General features: G+C 43.5%; 1 protein-coding gene across 1 annotated transcript in view; it reads left to right on the forward strand.

Moving 5' to 3' along the window:
• Nucleotides 1–13,713, forward strand: part of LOC144158373 (uncharacterized) — a 641,189-nt gene extending 627,476 nt beyond the window's left edge. The window contains exon 8 of the mRNA XM_077689230.1: nt 13,668–13,713. Coding sequence (XP_077545356.1) covers nt 13,668–13,698 — 31 coding nt within the window. The 3' untranslated portion in view covers nt 13,699–13,713. The remainder of the gene's footprint in view (nt 1–13,667) is intronic.
• The last annotated feature ends 341 nt before the right edge of the window (nt 13,714–14,054 follow it).

The following is a 14,054-nucleotide window of genomic DNA, read 5'->3' on the forward strand; positions in this document are numbered from 1 at the left end:
GCATTAACTGCTTCACTATATGGTCGAATAAAACAATAATATCAGAGTTGGACAAAGTAGCATTTTTTTCCTCGTGCAGAAAACAACAAAACTTTCCAACAAGTTATAGTAACTCCACAGCTAACATAAGCCGCCACATTTCTTTTGTAAGTGACAGTATGGAGAAGCAAATTAATTCTGCCCTTTAAAGAAGACAACTTCAGTAAAGCACCCAAAAATCTCAACTGCAAAGCATTACCTGCCCACCAGCAGTTGGGGAAGAAGCCTAGTGTCTGGTACTTGTAACAAACATAGGACACCTAAACAGTCCTGATCTGTCAGAGCATCAACACTAGAGGTGTACATTTAAAAATAGTTTCTCCTTTTTATTAATGAGGCTCAAAATTGCAATAAGTGTGTCTGGAAATGTACAAATGCATTGCACTAGTCAGTCTGGACGTTGATCAAAAAAGAAAGATGACAGCATTATGCTGATTTGATAAGATATAGCTCACTAAAAATCCCGTAGCTGTGGGTAAAACATTTCAGATCAAATTGAACACAGCCAAAAAAGAAAGTTAAGGTGAAGCTAAGCTTTCGCTTTTCATGTGAGAATGCATGAGCATCACTTCCTGTTGAGCTGTGAAACCACATATGTGGGTGGGTATGTTCATCTTGTGGTCAATGAAGGCCACAAGCCCAAGAAAGTGACGAAGTTCATTCTGAATGTATTTTGGGGGCTTAAGGCTTCGCAGGGGTCTATCAGCTTAGTGACCACCTCCACAGGACACGTCGCAGGGAATAGTATAAGGTCCTTGCTGTTTAACCCCATAAGGGCTCATTAGAAACACAAATATGTACCAATGTTGCCAAATTTTCTTATGGCGTGAATGCTTCAGCAACATCCTAAAACAAAAAGCTTTGCATAAAGGGTTTACGGCACACAAGAATGTTTTATTGGTCATTCCTCACTCCACGTATAATACTCCTCCCTAAGGCTATTGAGGTGTGCTTTGCAATAAATTCTGTAACTGTCCATAAAACCTTCACCATTATCCCCTTCGGCTGAATCAAACACACAACCGACATCATCATCACTCACAGTTGCAGAAGAAAGCCCCACGAGAACCCAGCACCGATAGCGTCATGTTTGTTTAAAACGCACGAAACACAAGGCACACATTCCACCATCATGTGTGCAAACTCTCGTTGAATAAAAGCGCCAATGACGAAACCTGTCCTGCCATCTATGCTTCGCACAGAAAAGCACCATTTGATGAGCTGGGGTCGTCAAAAGCCCCTTAGAACACTGCGGAAGACCCATGACAATGACAAGTCGTCATAGGCAAAAAACTGGCAACCGCTCATGACAAGCATAGGTCATCGTACACCCTTAAGAGGTTAAAGAAAACCCACAAACTTCAGAAGGGCAGTGCCATTGAAGATAGTTAGATACCTCAGTACAGCTTATATCAAGAAAAGGGCAGTCAACTGCTGTGCACAAATTAACTTCTGCAGAAACTGTCCCAGAGAACACTGCAAAGAGAACTTAGATGCGATAATGGCAGACAGCACGTCCTCCGTATATGTGTACTGGTCGTGCACAAGGCTTGCGGGCTTAACAGTTTGGCTTTCTGAGCTGTCATTAGTTCGCTTAGCTCTTCTCCTTGAAACACCTGCAGTGCTTTTTTCTACCTTCTGTGGATCCAGTTTAACCAGGTGTTTACATTTATACACTCAGAAGAAACCGCAAAATCAAACAGTGCCTTGAACACTTTTTGGAATGCCCTGAAGAGATGCTTCGTGGGAAAATACCAAGTCAATTTCGAGGTGAAAATCAGACATTTTGTTGGTGGGTTTATGGGACCTTGGTAAATGACCTTGTGGGGATATCATTCACAACTGAACAAAGGCAATGCCAAAGCGTCAGCAAAAAAGCTGGTGAAAACAACTGTTGTCACCTGTGTACACAACTAGAGCATCAACCATCCACTCTGGGAGAGAGTGCAGAGGTGATGACTGCAGACTCCCTCACTACCCATACCAGCCTCCATCCAGTGCCCTACAGGCAATGCCAGCTGCATTGTGATAGGTGCCATTTGTATAAAAAAGCTCTAAACATCTCAATGTGGTGTCATAGGTGACATTTAGCTCACGTCTAGAAAGATGATTTTTGTGAGACAGGTTGCTGCCAAAATGATTGTTCGTCGCAAACTACCTCAATCCTGCAACAGCGAGTCATCTTGCCATTCGGACTCGCAAAAGCGGATACTCATGTACAAAAACAGCTTTGTTGCCCCTGTGATTGATTTCACTAATCGCCCAGTGTCCTCTCACTTGTATAGCTTCACTTTTTTTATTTAGTGTTCACTCTTTGTGTCTCTCCTTCCCTGGAAAGCTGTGGAATAAACTTTGTGTTCCGAGCCATTGCAGTGTGCGGTTTTCGTCATTTCATTGACAGCAGTTTATAATTCCTGTAAATGTGAGCCAACTAACCAAATCTACAACCACCTTTGTCCCTACTTCAATATGCTTCATATTAAGAGCAGGCATGGATATTCTTTTGCAATTTTTGGTGAAAATAATGTTGTCTGTGATAATATTAACATCCATATTCAGTGCAGGTTTCTTTCTTAAGTGCACCTGGTGTTACGAAGGCTGCTTCCCCTTGTACAGAATCATTATCAAGTACATTTGCTGCATAAGACCTCTTGCACTCAGCAAAATAAATTTATGTTTTAAGCCCAGGGTTTGCATGCCGGTTTTTCTACAAGCAACAACATCACAAGCACTGTGACCCACCCTGTGTTACCAGAAGATGCACGGCAGGAGCACGTGTAAGAACTAGCTTTTGCCACAATGTCAGCACCATCTCCAGCTGTGTCCACACCCCGAACTGAAAAAAAAATGTACGGCCCAGCCACCTCAAGGCAATTACTGTTGTACAATCATCAGAGACACTTTTTGGTTTAATGTTTGGAAAGTAGGCTAAAGAAAATAATGGTAAATAAATATGATCACACGCCTGTAGTCACTACAATTTGCATTTCTTTTGTAACACAAAAAAATATTCTAATTTCTGCTGAGTAGTAATTTTTCATCAGCAGCTACCTTACAAGAGTAGTCTATTTCACTTGATGCACATGGTAGTTACTACTTTAAATCCTGAAACTTTTGGTAGGAAAAATGGCTGAAACTAGGAGGGCTCATTTGCTTATGCAAGTCACATTCTACCTTCTCCTTTTTTGTGACATGACACCAAGCAGTCTCTGCCAACATAATTTCGGCTAATGCTATAGGCCAGCAAAATGCCAGGTGTATGCGAAGACTTCATTATTTTTTAAGTACTGTCTCTACATCTACCACAGTCAGTGTGCTCTTATATGCTTGGTCGGCAGCACGTTTCAATTGCCGTTTCAACATCACAGCTGCCACAGAGACACCATTACTAGATCAGCATGCCACTGAGGGGTAGGAGGCAGGGGTGGATCCAGGTGCTTACTTTGTGGCGGGGGGAGGGTTCAATCATCCTGATGGGAGGCAGGGGGAGAAGGGTGCAACCAACCAAAATATCATTTGTTTTCAGTTGAACACCTAGTTCTTTTTTACAAGATGTTACAGACAACCATATGACTAGTTTAAAAAAGGCTTCCTCCTTGCTGCCACGCTGATGGCCAGAATAAGCCTTGAACGACCGTCTACTCTTTCAAGCGGAAAAATTGGCTAACAGGAGAGAGCGACTTGCACGCTCTCACTAAATCAGTGGGTGCGTTAGCCAGTATCCCACCTAACAGAAAGAAGTGAGGGGTGCTTTGCTCACCGCGGACAGTGATGGTTCAGCTGCGGTCTAAAACGTTATATGCGCCAAAAAATCAGTATCCAGGTTTGTGGAAGGGGGGGGGGGCATGGATTAACTAGTGGCTTTGGGGGGGGGGGCAATCACCCAGCCAGCCCCCTCCCTTGGATCCGCTACTGGTAGGAGATAACCAATATTGAAAACAGGTGAAGCATGTTAGATGTGCTAGATAGCACCTCACCAATGCATACAAATTACCCTAATACCCCAGGCCTTGCATACATCCCGCAACCTGACCCCTCAAATTTAAAATCAGGTGGGCCATGTGTACGACCAAACAGAAAAACTGAAGAAAGCTAAGTAAACATGAAGTTTTTGTTTATCTTGCATTTGCCGACACGAGATACGCTCAGATTTAACTACAGAATGCTAGTTGCATCCAAGACAATACAGCAGTGTTACTGCTTGCAAAATCCGCTCACCCCAACAGTGGAAATACACTGTGGGAAAATAACACTTCAGGGCGGACGCAGGTCTTAGAATGGTCGAAAATCACGAAAATACGCATTTTAGGGAAAACACAATTTTGAAGTCTTTATACCTTCAAGTACCTACTCTAAAAAGTTTCACCGATGAATTTGATCGGGAATAATCTCAAAAATGCCTTTGAAAACGCAGCTGGAGCCACGAAACACCGAAAACCAGGCTAAAAAAGCGTGAACTTCGCGCGTGTGCCACAGTCAAAGCAGAGTGCCGGCGGCGGCCATTTTGGGCTTGCTTTGTAGCTAATTTCTTTGTGCGTATTTTGCGCCATCTTAAAATGGCGTCACATGAGGAGAACGAGTGTTACCGCCGATTTACAGAAGGTCGTTTTGGAGCTGCTGATTGGCAGGAGCACGTGCGCTTGAGTCGAGCCCCCCGTTCCGCGTCTCTGATTGGCCTGCGCCGTTGAGCCGCCATTTTTTGTTTTTGTTTTTTACAGGCGCGCGTTCGCCGCCGCAGTATTTTCGATTCAGGTGCGTTTTCTCTGCCGTTAGTGACTGCGATTCTGTCACAACGTCGTTATGTCTCGTGCCGCAATGCCTGGAGACCTTTACCTCAAGGAACTACACGCTGCAAGCGTACGAAAACATGATGGAAGACGCCGTAGACGGCGGTGCCGAGATCACTTGTCACGTACGAACCTGGTCCGAGAAGCGCCGCACAGAAACGTCCAGATTTAGCTAGCTGTTGTGCTTTGGTTTTATTTGTGAAAAAAAAGTGTGCAGCAAAATATGTTGTTTGTGCTTTTCTTGAGTTTGCATCAACGTTGAAGGAAGTGCAAAGTAGGAACTACCATACGTGAAGTTAAGCAAAAAGTACAGTTTTCCAGCGCTGTTTACAAAAGTTTTTCATTACTTGCACAGAGCCTTCCTGGCTATTTTTGGGGTACGGTCGCATCCTTGGTTTTTTTTCTTGAGGAACAGAGTGACATGGCACTTTTTATATTGGGCCATGCTGTAGCAAGAGTTAGAAACTAAAGATGCATTTTTCTCTTATTTTGCGACGTCAAGCTCTGCCTTACTGAGTGTTTCACTATCAGGCTTTTGACTTGGGATGATAAGACTGGTATCATTTATTTTGCTATAAATAGATATAGCAGGTGATGCTGTTTGTATTGCTCTGGTATCTATCGCTAAATTGAAGTCCACCTGCAGCTCTACAGTTTATTTTGTGAGGTCACGCTCTTTCTTGCGGGGTGTTTCCTTATCTTACTCTTGAGCCAGAATAACAAGACGGGTATAGTTTCATTTGTATTGAATTGATCTAGCAGCTGCTGTTATTTGTATCAATGAAGCATTGATCACCAGAGTGCATTTCGCCTACAGCCTGGCTGTAGGTTTGAGATGCATTGCAGGACAATCTCTAGCGTTGGGTGGCTGCTGTGCTTTAGTCTCATTGGTAGCACAAAAATAACAGCAGCACATTGTATTTCTGCCTTTCTGTATTCTGTAAACACACTGAGAGAAAAAAATTAATGAGGATATACAGTTTCTTAAGTGTAACAGTAAAAAATTTAATTTTCCTTTGCGATTTGTGCAGTATTTGTGTGAATTTACAACAATCTTTCCAGAGTTATTTTTGCGTTACAGTCACATACTTGGTATGCTTTTCTTTGTGAAGAATAGAGCTACAAAATGATGCTATTTATATTGTTGTAGCTATGCTGTAGCAAAAGTTACCGTGATCTGAAACTTCAAATGCATTTTTCTCCGTTTCTTTTTTTGCAAGACCACGCTCTGCCTTACGGGGTTTTTGTAATGTTGCTCTTAGGCTAGGATGACAAGACTGTTACCATTGTATTCGTATTGAATTGGTATAGAGGGTGATGCTATTTTATTGCTCTGTATATTGTTTACCTATTTGCCAAAATTAATAAAAATGATGCAATTTTATACGTATTGTTGATATCAAATGTTCACCTTTTTCATGCTTTGCAAAAGTCTTCGAAATGAATAAAAATAGCATAGCCCCCAGATTAGACCATTGGCGTTATGTCTGTATAAATCATCATTGAGTTTACTAAAGCGAAATTGCTCTAAACCCCCGTAAGATATGCCTCAATAAAAAAATCTCAGTGTTGTATTTCTTGAACAAATGAAGCTAAGTTAAATCCAATTACATATTTGAAATCAGTGTAAAAAACTGCTCAAGACTGCCAATTTCCAGTTAGCTGGTACTAATAATAAAAAAAATTGCCTAAAGACCTACCTCCCTCCTTAAATTAACAGTTTTTGGAAAAGCACCGCCCATTTCACAGAACTGCAGCTAGGCCAAGGGTCGTAGGGCAGTCACCTTAAAACGTGCGGGGCCACTGAATACTGTGGTAAAAAGACAGAATTATGTCCTGTTCTGTACCAAGCGCACAAAGACTTGTGCAAGCAAACATTTGAATTCATACTTTTGTTATCTCAATTGTTCACGGTTCTTTTGCATGAAACTACTCTGAAATTGAAGAAGTGAAAATTTCACAAGATGCGGCAATTCCTTTTTCCACTTTCATTCACAATTTTCAGATGGTAGTTTTCACAAATTACAGGTTGCTTTTGCAATGGCTGGGCGATGACTTTGTGGCTTTTACATGATCGATATGTTGCCCAAATGGGTGGTAGACAATGACTTAGAAAACGGGGATGATCCAAAACACTTGAATATGACTGTCAGGTTCCCCTCAAATCAAGAGTAGAAATCTGGTATCCGATTGTGTTGTGTGCCACATGTGAAATTAGCTATTCGTCTTTATTTAAAAAGCATTGTTGTATGGAAAATTTGAGTTGCAAAAGTACACTTCTTGTTTCAACCCTCACTGCATAACTACAAGTGTAGTATCAGATTCAATCCGACTGACTTCTGCTAATAGCCTTTGCAAAAACGGCCATCTCACAAGTTTGTTATGAAGACAGTGGTTGCACAAAGTATAACAGCAACATCTTGCTATGTCAGTTAATACACACACTAAGCATTTGCACACAAGAGAAAGTGCCACAATCTCAATCACGCTCCCATCCATGAAGAAGGCAGCATGTACTATCGGCGTCAAATGAAACGCGAACACGAAAATATGTGCCAGAACATGCACAATTGAAAAATACTGTTTGCAGAGTTTATATAATGGCAAGCTATTGGTATATTTGGAAATTCACGTTTCCCAACTTTGTAACTAAGCCAAGTGCCATTTTGGCTTGCATGGAAAGAAATCATGCTATTTGTGGGTTGAGGTCCATATTTTCATGTTTGCGTTTCCTTTGATGCTGATAGTACTAAGAACAGTCCAAAATTTCATTATATAATGACCTCTTTTGCACCAAAATTTTGTACCTACCATTCACAAACATTACCAATGTACCTGTCAGTCGCAAGGACTCATTCAGGATAGCCTGTATTTTATGATATATATATAATGCGACCTTTGGGGCTGTTTTGTTCTGAGAAGTGGCTTCGCACTGCATCGATAGGCCCACAGAAACTGTGTAGTATCTTGCCGGCTAATTGAGCTGCAATAGTGTTGCATCATGCTTAATTATGACAGGGACTTTGAGGACGCTTGGGTTTTGCATTGCTAAGTGTCAGCATTACTGCCCAGATCCTCTTCAGAGTTTTTAAATTGTGTCCAACACAACACCACATACTATCACATGCATACTTCATGCAATTTACATTTCATACATGAAAAATCTCCGTGGCTTGTGGATACCACCATGCAGAAAGCAGGAAAATTGGTACAAAAAATGATTTGCAATGCAGCGAACAATAACAATGCTTCAATGTTTCTTTCAACTCTGTTGACTGCTTGATACTGCAATCCTCAAATGAGAAGAAAACACATAAACTCTAACCTGGAAATTCCTCTTCTGTTTGGGAGCTTGCACTGATGAAGAATGTCAGAATGGACTGCGTACCTGCAAAGAAAATTCAGTTCGAAATGCATAACGACTGGCACAGAAATCAAAGAGGGCGGGTACCTATGGCACTGGTGAGAACGGTGGCTTGTGTCTTTCGGCTGCACGATACACCCCAAGTGGAGGCTTCATCCGCATCCACTGATGCTGATTGTGGCAAGGTTGCTGTCGTTGTTGTGCCTTCTGGAAGCAAAAAACAAACACCAAGAAAAATTTAGGCACTAAAAAGCAATGGGACAACCCGTAACCCTATTGGCAGTTTCGCTTCAGCTTGCCTTATGGCAGATGATGGCATGCAGACCATTTAACCTACAGACATGACTGCTCAACTAATGATTAGATTAGCCTAGTTCATACAGGGGTGAGGCAGCTGAATCAGATTTAGGAGCAGTCTTCGGAGCAGCAAAATCTCGATTTTGAAGAACCTTGATTGGAGCAGTTACCAACATTTACAAGGTCACCTAGCTACCTAAGAAATCAAATTTTCGGCAACTCGGGGGGGGGGAGGTGCACTTTTTACTTGGTTTTTAATGTACAAAACACTGAAACAGCCCTTGAATATTTTTCTACCAAAGTATCACAAGTTAGGACTGCACTAGCTTTTTACAAATCATCTTTAAATTCTTAGACTGTATGCATAGATAGTGTGGAGTGTCGTTGAAAACATCAAATTGAAAAGTAAGCAATCGTTAGGCATTTTTATCATCATGTGAATGCAAAGTTATTATTTTTGTAATAACAGTCGCGGTAGAGCCATGGCAAAACTGGCGAAAAGCGAGGTGACAGTCGTCGCACCCCACCAGCGCTCCCATTTCAATCCCTAAGGTGCATGTTTACTACAATCGTAATTTGAGTAACTTTGGCATGTTTAGCCACCCACATCTTGGCAATAAATTCTGCTTCGATACATGAACCATTATTTTGGTCTTAGCTTTGTTCAGACGAAGTGAGAGTTAGTCCAATGATCTGTAATTATTAATGATGATTAATAATTAACAGTAATTCTGGCTAGTCAGTGAGCGGAAGCGGTTTGGCCAGTTGAGTAAATATCAAGTAAGACTGCTTTTGAGGCATGTTGTGAAGCAAACGTAAAGTAGTGGCTCCATCCTGCACGAGTGGTTCCATCCTGCACGAGTCCGATCACTATTTTATTACCAGTGATTAACAATTAACACTGGCCCTGGCTAGCCAGTGAGTGGGAACAGCATGGCCGGTTGGGTAAAAATCATGAAAGACTGCACTGCTCTCACAGTGAGTTACATTTTTAAAGCAAAGCTTTTTAACCTCTACCCCCAAGGGTTCTTTCGCGACCCTTGGTGTCAACAGAAAACTCCCATCAACAAATAAAAGAATTTACTGGCACCACCAGGAATCGAACCCCGAACTAACAGAGTAACAAAGCAAGAGCTCGTTGTCTTACCGATTTAGCTATGAGCCCACGTGGACACGGGGAAGACAGGTGGTGCACTCACCAAGCATATCTACGAGTAAATCCCCTGTATTCTTTCTGAATGCCATGTGATAGCGTCACGCGACCTCTCGCACAGCTGTGAGCTCCGCCCAGCGGACGTCTAGTGGCCCTGTGCACGCGTTGCGCATGTGCTAGGGGTTACGAAACGTAAATGAAGCTCACACCAAAGCATGCCATCTCACTTCTAGAACGCCAATGTGCAAAAGCCTGAGGCCTCCAGGGTCCACGTAAAAATCACAACTCCTTGTGATCCGCCCTCACGTCAAACGACACATCAAGCTACACATTCAAATCCATCACTCCAAGCTCCTGCATCATGATCCTGGGCCTACATCTCCAGGCCAACACGAAGAGTGACATATCCTTGCAGGGCCTCAAACACAGCATTAATCAAATCATACACAAGATCAGGCGAGTTGCCACCAAGAAGCGAGTCCTCAACGAATCCGATACCTTTCGAATAATTCAAGGTTTTGTCCTCTTGCGAATCACTGACATCAACCCCGCCTTCTCGGCAAGGAGGACATAACGATGCTTTACATAATGATTAGATAGGAGGTTGAGCAGGCCGTTGGTCGTCCTATGAGTGCGTCCACAGAGAGGCTGCTTAGCACGGGGCTCCCTAACATGGTGGAGGAGCTGATTGAGGGCCATCTTTCTAACCAGAAGCTCCGAATGAGTAGAACTGCGGTGGGTCGTCGCATCCCTAACCATATTGTCTGTGTTGCCTAAAATTTCACTCCACTTGATGCACTCCCAAACGTTTGGCGACAGGAACTAAAGATGGTCCCTTTGAATAAAAATATGAACCCCTCACACGACGATGGTCGCCGACAAGCTTGGGCTCAAGCGCTCAACACCACACTTGGTGGGGATCACACAGCAATCTACGCAGACGCCTCTCAACATAGAGGGCAGGGTGCACCATCATCGTGGCTACCTCCAAAACCAACCTCCTTGCGTGTGCCTACTAAGAGGCAGAAACGGCAGCCATCACCTTGGCTGTCACTCAACCAGGGATTCGGAAGGTACTCAAGCACACCCAAAAAGCTCACTGGAAATACCAGTCGGGTTGGGTGTCGCGACCTGCCCAGTGTGCTGAAAAACCACTGCACAAACGGTTCCACTCAGCTAATCTGGACACCCGCTTACGCTTCCATGGAGGGCAACGAACACGCCCACCAACAAGCCTACACTTTCACCCCCCGTGCTATGGAGCCGCACGAGGACAGTCCCCCGCTTGTCTCGTTCAAGGACATAACCAATCATTATCGCCTTCAGAGACAGACCCTACCTTCGCCTTACCCTGACTTTTCCAGAGGGCAACAAACTACCCTACGGCTCATACAATCCGGCTCTTTCCTACACCCAAGGCGTCTACACTTAATGCACCCAAATCGCTAGGACACTGAATGTAAATTTTGTTCAGAGGTAGGGACACTCTATCAAATATTCGAGGTGTGCGACTTCAGCCCCTCAGTTCCCTCCTCTCTTTCCGTCAACTACCCAACACAAGCAATGAGAGATGCTGTTCTACAGCCTTTCTCTACCTACCCAGTTTCAGCTGGTGGACAGAGAACAGGCTGCACGGGCGGTATCTGGGCTCCAGTGAAAAAGGAACCGCTCCCCTGGACCGCACTCTGGGCCATTCAGAAATCGTAATAGAAGCATTTCCTCCTCATGCTCATTTTCTTCCTCCTTCTCCTTCACCTCCTCTGTCTCCGCCGCCGATCTCACCGCCTCCACCCGCGGCGGCAGAGACGGAAAAGTCATGTAGTGTAGCACCAGCTTTGAGCTTTCTTTATTTATAAAAAAAGAGTTTCCACTCATGTGCTACACCAATACACTCAAGCAACCACCGTTCATGCATCATGCATTGATTTAACCTTACCAAGAATGTCTGTTCGAAGTAATAAAGGGTGTGGTTAGGTGCATTTCACTTCTCTCTGGTTTCACTTGTAGGGCGCTATGTCGGGCGAGAGGAAGGAGCCTCAGGCAGGACGACCGTTCGTCGCAAGGCAAAACCAGATTCTATTTTGTGAGCACCAGCGAGATCCCCCTGTCCTCGTGCGCCCGCGCGGCCACGCAGCCTGTCACCTTGTCTATCGTGCTGCTGCGCGAGGAGCGGCGCTCGATCCAGCAATGTCGCCGGAGCTGGTGCTGCACACTATTTGTAGAGCGATGTGAGTGAATTTAAGCGTCGTCGCATGGGTAATCGTTGCGGGTGCCGTTGACAGCTTTGCTTTCCAACCACATTCACAGGGTGGACTGGCACGGATTTGTCTTAGGCAGAGCGAAAGCTGCGTTTAGTCTGGATGGAACTTGGCACTTCACTTCGGGTTTCGTCTGGTTAGAACTTAGCATTCCTTATCGTTCCATAGGATGGAACGCTGGACACAGCCTTTTTTCTTTACAGGTTAAAATGGTTGCAGTGTCGGAGTAATAAAGCAAAATGTTTAACACACTCCCCATTCCTGAAATACAGGTACAGTAACATTTTTATATGAAGCAATTTTTTGTACTAATCCATGTTTCAAAATCCTGGATATCTGTCATCCCATAAAATATCAAAAATGTAAAAATCAATATGGTTGGAGTAACATAGTCAATTCATGCAGACACGCATTAGTAGCACGTGCAATCCATGCAGACGCACATTAGTAGTACTGACAGATCCAGGGCCTTTATCTGCTGATTATGATGTTTTAAAAAGTAAATTCCAAGCAAAACAATGCCTTGCATACAAAGGTGATCATTGGAGATAAACTCAACCTGCAGTGTTTTTTTTTTGAGCATTTAGTGGCCGTTGACAGGTACAGCCCACATGCATGCACATATGGAATCTTGTGCTTTTAGAGTGACAAAGAACCGCCCTAGGCAATATGTGGATCCTGTATTAGTAAACCGCTTGAGCATGATGGGAATTCTTGCATTTTATTTCTTTTGTCATCCAAATCCAGTGCACATCCCCATCAAGTTAATGCAGTCAGCAATATCAACATTCTGTCGCGTGTCGCTGTATTCCGTTCATTATGGCTTTATGAAACGTTCTGTAGCCTACCGATTGGAATTACCCCGGTAGTCATTTTTTAAATAAAACCAAGTTCTTTCATGATCTGTTGGTTTGTGATCTGTTGGCTCATGCAGTGAATGCATCTACACACTCGCACAAACTCTTTCGGTTCTTGTGTTGAGGCATTTCCATAGTCACTGCTAAAAGACATCTGTGCGGCAGAAACTCGTCTGCACCGATGGCATTTCACTTGTTTGAACATTTCTGTGTTTCCAGGATGCTGCTTTTGGCCTCCTCTTGGTTTTTGTGCTCCCCTTTTAGCAATATTTCTCAAATCTGAATGCTCGTTCTGGCTGCTCCAAAACCTACTTTTGGCTGCTCCAAAAGCTGCTCCAAAATGATTCGACCCAATCACATCACTGGATAAACTAATGGGCGTGTTTCAGCCATAGCTGCACCAGCACCACCACACACATTCACTACACATAGAGCAATGAGTAGAGATAGCCAAATGGGGTGGTGGAGTGCAGCACCTGCAAAACAACACATGCCCTCCTTGCATTTGCTGGCACATCAGGCAACGGCTTATTTTCATTGCTAAAAAGTTGGCCTGATTATTTATGGCATGTTGGCGAACTAAATGTGTGCATTCCATTTTCTGCAGGGATATGAACTAGGAATTGGGTGAATAGGCTAAATATGGGTACACTTAATGCGTAGGGCTGTTGTGTGAACTTTGACGAGTGGTTTTTTTTGGCTTGCAGAAGACGCAGCAGTAACAAGCCTTCCACGTGCATCATCGTTGATAACACGGAGCAGTGTCATGGCAACATCCACGGATGGAGTCTGCAGCCGGAATGCATCCTGCAGCCAATACACACAGGCCACCATTACCACTGGTGCCACAGGTGCTGTCCTTGTTGCGTCGAATCACTCGGTTCTATGCATTAGGATGTGTTGCCTTTTCAGGTACGCAGTGCTGCATGAGGTTTCACAATGATGCAAGCTCCCAAACAGAAAAGGAATATCCAGGTTAGAATCCAGGCCTTTTCTTCTTTTATATCATTGCATTTCGAATAATTTTTTGTGCATTTGTATACATTACGTATGATGGTAATCTGAACTCATGAGGATAGTTCGTGTATGGGGAATTTATGGGGGACTAGATTAAATCAGGCCTGCCACTTCTGGGGATATATGAAACAGGGTCTGCCATTGAACACCATACCACTATTGTGGCTAGGGGGTGTTGGAAAGGCAGAATTTTTATTTTAAACTAGAAAACAACAGTTTCAAACAGTGGCTTTCAATCTTATGGTACAAAAAATGACGGGGAATCTTATGGTACCAAAAATG

Source organism: Haemaphysalis longicornis, unplaced genomic scaffold (assembly GCF_048455015.1).
Source record: "Haemaphysalis longicornis isolate Haplotype H1 unplaced genomic scaffold, Haemaphysalis longicornis Haplotype H1 scaffold_10, whole genome shotgun sequence".
In the NCBI taxonomy this organism is placed as follows: Eukaryota; Metazoa; Arthropoda; class Arachnida; order Ixodida; family Ixodidae; genus Haemaphysalis; species Haemaphysalis longicornis.